Genomic DNA, 8310 nt, shown 5'->3' with positions numbered 1-8310 from the left:
CTTTTGAGGGTGAAAGTATTTGGAGTTCGTTTTTTTTAATGTTTTATAAGAATGATATCTTCAGTATTAGTACTTTGAATTTGTCAGGTCTTTATTTTCTCCTGTTTCCAATGGTAGCTAGAGGATTTTTAAGTACTATGACTCCCTGGAACCAAGAGGGATACATTAACTCATGAAGCTGCAAGGAATCATTTGTTAAGTTACATTTCGTGGGCAGTAAACAAAAACCTCAAATGTGTAAGAATTAATTCACTGCAAATGAGCATGCTCTTGTACCTCGGGGATTACTGTGGTCATATGGTTCAATTCAGGAGCAATACTTTGTGAAATAGCAGTGGTCTCGAAGTAGCATCCCAGTAACTTACACAAAGTGTTGCTTTACAAATAGAATGTTTTATTGAAGTTATGCCAATTACTAGAAGCTTTGTCTGTTTAAGATAGGCTCATCAATCAAGTATGAAATACAAAAATAATGAAAAACCAGAGCATGAGAAGGAAAGCATAGAGAAAACCTTAACACTATAAGCACTAGTCTATGTAACCAACAACACTATGCATAATCACCAGTTTGTGTAACCAATCAGTTCTCAATTTTATTTCTTCACAGGATGGGCCTTAATACAAGTGGATTATTCTGTAATAACTTATTTCTTTTGTCAAATATTGAGGAAATTGAAAAGCAAACAAATGGAGGGATATAATTCACAGATTATGAATTCATTCATTCAACAAATATTTGCAGAATGCCTACTATATTCCAGATATTGTCATAAGTGCTGAAAAAAAAACGTGTTTTATCTATCTGCAGTCATTTATTGACACATTTCTAATTATTCCCTTCAATTAGGCCACTTATTCGTCAGGCCTTTATTTTCTCATATTTCCAATGGTAGCTTGAGGATTTTTAAAAACTTACTTTGACTTCCTGGAACCAAGAGAGATATATTAACTGTCACGAAGCTGCAAGGAATCATTTGTTAAGTTATATAGAAGAGGGTATTTGGCTGGGGGTGGTGGCTCACGCCTGTAATCCCAGCACTTTGGGAGGCTGAGGCGGGTGGATCACGAGGTCAAGAGATCGAGACCATCCTGGTCAACATGGTGAAACCCCATCTGTACTAAAAATACAAAAATTAGCTGAGCATGGTGGCGCATGCCTGTAGTCCCAGTTACTCAGGAGGCTGAGGCAGGAGAATTGCTTGAACTCAGGAGGCGGAGGTTGCGGTGAGCAGAGATGGCGCCATTGCACTCCAGCCTGGGTAACAAGAGTGAAACTCCGTCTCAAAAAAAAAAAAAAAAGTAAGGGTGTTCACTCCATTCCCATCTCCCCTTAAAAAACAAATTGTAGCTTTTTCCACTAGGCTAAAAATATCACTTACATGTGTAATACTTTATTTTTCTCCTTATCCATTATTACTAGATAGACAGCAACATGTGCTGACTTCTTGTACAAAAAAGGCTACTCAAAATCACCTTGACTATGATGGCTTGCAATTACAAAGCAGCATTTTCAGTTTTCTTCTCCTTGCGTACACTTACAGTTTGTACAAGTGGTTGTTTTGAAAAGCTAAATAGAACAAAACAAAATGGTCCATTCTTAACCTAACTATTTAATTTGTACTAATTACCTTGTGCTAAAAGAAATGATGAGCAAAATGCTTTTTAAAATCCTTTGTTACTGATTAAAGATTGCGTTGCTTCTCTTTGGAAGGCTTCATTACTATGAGTCTATTAAATATAGCTAAAATTTAAAAGTACAGGATTGAAAAACTACCCTGGTGTTTATGTCCAAATAGAGAATATCTTTCCTCTGATTTTCACCAAAGAAATTTACAGTGTTTTGTTTTTTTTTTTGTTTTCTGTTTTTTGAGACGGAGTTTCGCTCTTGTTACCCAGGCTGGGGTGCAATGGCCCGATCACGGCTCACGGCAACCTCCGCCTCCTGGCTTCAGGCAATTCTCCTGCCTCAGCCTCCTGAGTAGCTGGGATTACAGGCACGCGCCACCATGCCCAGCTAATTTCTTGTATTTTTAGTAGAGACGGGGTTTCACCATGTTGACCAGGATGGTCTCGATCTGTTGACCTCGTGATCCACCCGCCTCGGCCTCCCAAAGTGCTGGGATTACAGGCTTGAGCCACCGCGCCCGGCCTTACAGTGTTTTTTTTTCAAGTTTATCAGAGACTTAAATATATACATTTTATCCATACTTAGGCATACTTTAATTTCTTCTTTTCTATATACTGGCTAGCTTTTCAAAAATAGTAATAGTTTAAATACATTGTTCCAAAAATAGATTAAGTGTTTTTATTTGATGAGTTTTGCATTATAGATACCTTTCTAGATGTATATTAAATCAAAGCATTTGTAAGGATGCAGGCTGACACTGATATTTCAGGTTTATAAATTTAACTAAAAACTGGTAATGGGTAAAAACAAATGGAGACTATATATCATAAATAATTACCAATATAGATATTTTAAAGTTTATTTGCAGTTTCACAGTTTTCATGTATGTTAAGAATCACAATAATGTAAAGCAAGTTGGCTCAGAAAATATGAAAAATAATATTTGTTTTCAGTTTTCCACTTGTCAATCTAAATGCAGAATATACCTTGAATGTATTCCAAAATTTTGATACATATATCAGTATGGATGTGCACATTTCTACTATCATATTTAAGCTTTTACTTATTATAGACTTTTTTTGCAGTCATGTAATTGATAACGATAAGCAAGGAATGTTCATCATTGCATGTTTACACATGTAAATTGTTAAAATTCAGATAAGTTAGATTCAATGACATATAGATAAGTTATATGTCAACACAATAGAATACTATGCAATCACTAAGATGATGATATAGGTTGATATTTATTGTCATGAAAAAATGATTATAGTTCAGTTTAGAATTAAAAATACAGAGCAGTACATATAGTATGGCTTTTTTGGTCAAAATGCTTGTGTATACATAGGAGAAAAGCTATGAAAAGATATTTACACATTGAAAATATTGTTATTTCTGAACTGTGGAAACTTCACTTCCTTCTGCATTGTGTACATCTTTTACAATGAGCATGTGTTATGTTTATAATCAATAAAAACAGTGATTTCCTTTTTGAAAATATTAGAAAATGAATAAACCTGTAATTTATAGATAAACGAATACACAGAAACAACTTATTGTCATTATTTTATGGTTAAAGAGCTGACAAAAGTGTTAACAAAATGATATATTTACTTTGTACTGTGTATGAAAACGAAGATTTGTATATAAGGTAATAAAACTAACAGTAGAGACAAAACATATTCTAATAGTTGAATCTATGGCATAAGTGAATCATATTATAAAAAAGTAATTGTTTAAATTTTACATAAATTAGGTATTTCTTCTTCCAAAAAGGACTTGAACTAGTATATATTTTTAAAAAGGTAATACAAAAAATAGAAAAATAAGTGTAGTATGAATGGAGGGCAGACAATGAGAAGAACAGAAAAACTGCAAGTGAAATGCAGAGAATCTCTAATTTAGAAATTACAGGCTAATTAATGTAACTGCAACATTGAACAAAATATTCTTTTTTAATTTTCAAGCAGTCAAGACATAAGAAGAACCATACTGATTTCACAGTACTCATATAATGGCTGAAGGCATATGACTTAATCCAAGAGACAAGCTATTCCTTACCTTCGAAACATCTGTGACTATTACCAAAAGGATACTTCGGAGAATTTACAAGAGATAAGTTTAATAGAAGGTGTCCTTCCAAGAAGTTTTTCAACATCATTCTGTGGAATATTTGCCTTTTATATTGACAGTTGATAAAAGCTGAAGGTAAAATATTAAATTATTTCTAGGTAAAGGCAATTCAGTGCATTTATTCATCTTTCTTGTTAATTTAACATGAACCAAGTATATGTACTAAAGAATTTAGAAAAATGAATAGTAGGAGTGGTACTGAAAGTATACTCAAATACCAAATCTCTTAGGAAAGGATTTTAAGATGCAATTCATACTTTAAATAGCTACTGCCTAAAGTGTTAATTTTCTAAGTGACTAGTTCAGAAAACACCAATATGCTTACTTCTTTGGGCAAGAAGTTAATATGACCACTCTGAACATTTAGTCAAAAGTACTATCAAGTCTGTATTTAGTATGCTCACAACATATTAAAAAATGAAACAAGAATCTAAATAAATAAAAGAAATTTCATATTTCATTAAAAAACATTCATTTTGCATAATTTTAAGTGAAATTGTGCAGATGTTAATTGGATCACATATATTTTCCACTGCTCTACTGACTTCTAAAAGCAAGTTAGAACTTTTCACTGTGGTTGACTCAGAAGAAACATGTTGACAATATTTACATGAAAAAAATTGAATTGAATATTATTGAAATAAGAAGGGAAATATACTCAATCAATTGCCTCACCTCGACTGTTCAGGGGAAAAAAAGTGGAGGAATACACTTTATTCTACATATTTCTAAGGATATTACATCAAAAAATGTACAAAATGACAATTTTACAATTAGAAATTATGCTCTTTAATAAAATGGACAAAGTTTTCTAGTTTTGCATTTTTTTCAAAAGAAATAATTCACTTAAAAAACCTGCTAATTAGCATAAAATAACCCCTTATCACAAAAGAGCCCAAACTAAGTAGGCACCAACTAAGGCTGAAACAAATTGATCATTCTTATTCTCAGCACCTGCGCCTGGCCTGGCCCAGGGTGACATGCAGGGGCTTGGAGCCCACTATGCGACCATTCATCTCATCCACTGCTTTGGTGGCCTCTTCAAAAGAGGAAAAGCAGACGACACCAAATCCTTTGCCTTGCCCCACTTCCATCATCACTTTGGCCCGACTAATTGACCCAAAGGAAGAAAATTCCTCCTTCAGTTTTTCATCATTGATTGTCTCATCCAAGTTCTTAATATAGATAGGCACCCCTGGGGGCCGACTTTTTTCTTTTAACCTCAGCCGTTCAAATCTCCGCCTCAACTCAGCCAGGCGTTCAATTTTCTTCTGCGCTCGCCCTACATAGAGGACTTTTCCATCGACGGACTTTCCATGTAAGTCTAGCACAGCCTTTTGGGCAGCCTCGTGTGTCTCATATCTCACAAATCCAAAACCTTTAGATTTCCCACTGGCATCTCTTATTACTTTAACACTCTCGGTTGGCCCATATTCACAGAAAAGTTCCTTCAGTTTTTCATCATCTATGTCCTCTCCAATGTTTTTAACGAAAACATTGGTGAAAGTTGCTCTATCCCTGGTTCTGACCTCAGCCGCCCGCTCTTCTGGGAATTTGAATCTGCCAACATACACCTGGCGGTTGTTGAGCCGCACTCCATTCATGTGCCAGATGGCTCTATTGGCAGCGGCCAGGCTGTCAAAGTGCACGTAGGCATAACCCTTAGAGCCGTTGTCATCGCATACGACTTTGCAGGACAGAATGTTCCCAAAAGCAGAAAATAAGTAAAACAGGGCCCTATTGTCTATGGATTTGTCCAGGTTTTTGATGAATATATTTCCCACTCCAGACTTTCTTAAGCGGTCATCTGGCTGAGACCACATAAGGCGGAATGGCTTTCCATTAATCAAATCAAAATTCATGGTGTTCAAGGCCCACTCTGCATCCGCAGGAAAGCGGAAGTTAACATAACCATAGCCCAGGGGGCTGCGGGTCACCGGATCACGGCAGATTCTGGTGAATCGCAGAGGGCCAGCAGGCCTGAACTTCTTATAGAGCATGTCCTCGGTGACATCTGGGTCCAAGTCACCCACGTACAGAGCGGCCTTGAGATACTTCTTTTTCTTGCCAGCAGGATTAGGCTCCCCGCTCCCCATCTCTCTGAGCACTGGGAGGAGGTTCTCTTTGGAGAGAAAAAAAGGCTGCTTTCTCTAAGCTATGGGCCAAACAGCTGTTCACGAACAGAAAAAGCCAAGGCAGGCAAAAGGAAGCTAAAAGCAGACTCAGAATCACTGTCGAGGCTGAGAAAATGAAGTTCAGAAACAGCTGGTCAGCAGGCTCAGAACAAACACATCAGACAAAAAGGCGCCCCAAATACGAATCTATTCTCCCTGGGGGGACTTAAAATTGTCACCCTTTCAGATTTAAAATCAGTTTCAAAAGCCAGTACTAGAAACGGAATTTTCCTGAACCCCTGAAATTGCAAGAAACCACCAAGCAGCTGGCTGGTTCCCCACAACTAGCATTGCAGACAGAGGCCTCCCAACCCGTTTTCAGCATAAATACAGGCCTAAAGCTCCTGTTGGTTTAAAATGATATCAACAAGGGCAGGAACCGAGAGCGTATTCCTCCGCCGGCTGCCTGGCCAGTCTCGGGCTGGCTTGCCTTTCACTAAGGCCGCTCCGCACTCAGAGTCTGCGAAAGGGTACACTAGACACTTGGTGCGATAAGACCGGCAGGCAGGCTGCAGGCAGCGGATAGGACACAGAGACAGACAGACAGACACACGCGCGGGGGATCGAAGACCGCCCAGATACCCAAGATGCCCACTGGGTACGGACCGAGTGAGGCGCGGTGATTTCGGCAGCCTGAGGCTCGAGGCAGGTCCGGAGAGACTGACTGGCAAACGTGCAGTGAGTGGGTCAGCTCTGACGCGAGGCGGGTCTGGACAGATGCGGGGCGGAGTCAGCGAAGAAGGGCAGATGCGCGGCGGGCGGTCCCAGCGCAGACGGATGGGCTGGAGTTTCTCACCGCAGGACAGTCCAACGTTGGGACCAAAAGCCAGTAGCAGTGATAGGGAGCCGGGACGGGCGGGGCGCAAGAAACCCGGAACCGTGCTAAGTAACTTCCCGCTTGCTCTGTGCCAAGATTAAAAAAAAAAAGAAAGAGAGAGGGGGGGGGGGGCAGAGAGACAGACAGAAAGAGAGACAGAGAGAGAAAGAGAGACAGAGAGAAGACGGAAGAAAAAGAAAAATCTAAGATGGTTTTTAGATGTTTCTTATATTTTAGATGTTATTTATTATTTAAAATACTATATGTAAGCTGATCTTCTAAAAATCATGTAAGAAGATGACGACCAGAGCAAAAATAACTAATAAGTTTTAAAAAACAAATTCTCAAAATAATTTTAGCTTAGGGAAAAGGATAGGTTGCATACTTTCCTGAGTGCCCTGGAAAGTCAAAGTTTGTAACTGTACTGGCCTCTCAATCCAGTGCCAAAGGATCACAGGGTCAAGTAGAATACACATCCATGTTGCCTTTGGCCTTTAGCCTTACTTAATTAATCTCCAACATAATGGTAATATTTTCCCCAGGTGGTAAGCAAAGAGATCTTTTCTCTAATCCCATAATACTGAGGTTTTAATGATTAGAGAACCGTATAACGGCTTTTGATGGTGTTTAGTGCCACAAAACGTTGAAACTGTTGAGCTGCCGCCAGAATTACAGAGACAAAATATCAGTAAAAGAGATAAAAACCACAGAATCAATACAAAATATATAATTAATATTTATAGATGGAATAAACATGTTAAGATATATGCACTTTCCACAATTACGAATTTCAGCATGAGTTGACAACTTGAAACCCTTGAAGGATACAGTGCCATCAGACTGGACTCAACTCAGTGGTTTTTTAACAGTATCTTTCTTCACTCAGAGTATTTGAGAAGTCCTTATGGAGAGAAACTTTGACCGTGTTTTCAGAAATTCACCGATATCTAGCATACACAAACAATACTTCAAGGAGCTCTTTCCACAACTCCTATCGCTCCAGAAAATCCAAATAAAACATTTTCTATGACTGCTCTTAGTCTGGAAAAGATCCTGGGAAAAAAAAGAGTGCAAGAGAAGGACAGTACCTTAGTGTGTGTTTTTCTAATAAGTCCTCAGAATAACAGGCTAAATTAATGTACTGATTCACTTTATACATTTTACAGTGTCTATTAGGCTGTAGAGTCAAATAAAGACATTAACCCTCATTATTTACTCAGAAACTTAGTGATTTTCTTTCCTATTTTTTCTTGCTTCATTTCTAGTGTTGTTGGTTAGGTAAGACATGGAGATTTTGAGAAAAGGCAAATATGAACAACAATATTATAGACTAATAAAATGGTTTTACAATGCGATCAGAGGGACTAACATGCAGGGATACTTGTGAACATTGCTTGCTTTATTGCATTTTGAATGTATTTTTATAAACATATTTTCTTATATACATAATTAACAATGGGTTAGAACTCTAGTCTATTTAATACTTTTCTCATTTTAAAAATTGCCTTATTGAAAATGCTACAGGATTATAACATAAATCCAATTCCCACCATCTCATC

General features: G+C 37.7%; 1 protein-coding gene across 1 annotated transcript; it reads right to left on the bottom strand.

Annotated features, from left to right (window-relative positions):
* Window positions 1-373: 373 nt before the first annotated feature.
* On the bottom strand, window positions 374-6645 carry PABPC5 (poly(A) binding protein cytoplasmic 5). Its single transcript, XM_002763060.6, has 2 exons — window positions 6541-6645; window positions 374-6000 (listed from the first exon to the last, which is right to left on the bottom strand). Exon 2 carries the CDS (start codon window positions 5854-5856, stop codon window positions 4708-4710), a length of 1149 nt encoding a protein of 382 aa, XP_002763106.1. The 5' UTR covers window positions 5857-6000; window positions 6541-6645; the 3' UTR covers window positions 374-4707.
* Window positions 6646-8310: the final 1665 nt, after the last annotated feature.

Source organism: Callithrix jacchus, chromosome X, assembly GCF_049354715.1.
Source record: "Callithrix jacchus isolate 240 chromosome X, calJac240_pri, whole genome shotgun sequence".
Classification (NCBI taxonomy): domain Eukaryota; kingdom Metazoa; phylum Chordata; class Mammalia; order Primates; family Cebidae; genus Callithrix; species Callithrix jacchus.
The sequence above is the reverse complement of the archived record's forward strand: the minus strand, read 5'-3'. Positions and strand labels throughout refer to the sequence as shown.

Bases quoted from the DNA above. Each gene is read 5' to 3' on its own strand.
- PABPC5 (XM_002763060.6), bottom strand. From the start codon at position 5,856: ATGGGGAGCGGGGAGCCTAATCCTGCTGGCAAGAAAAAGAAGTATCTC.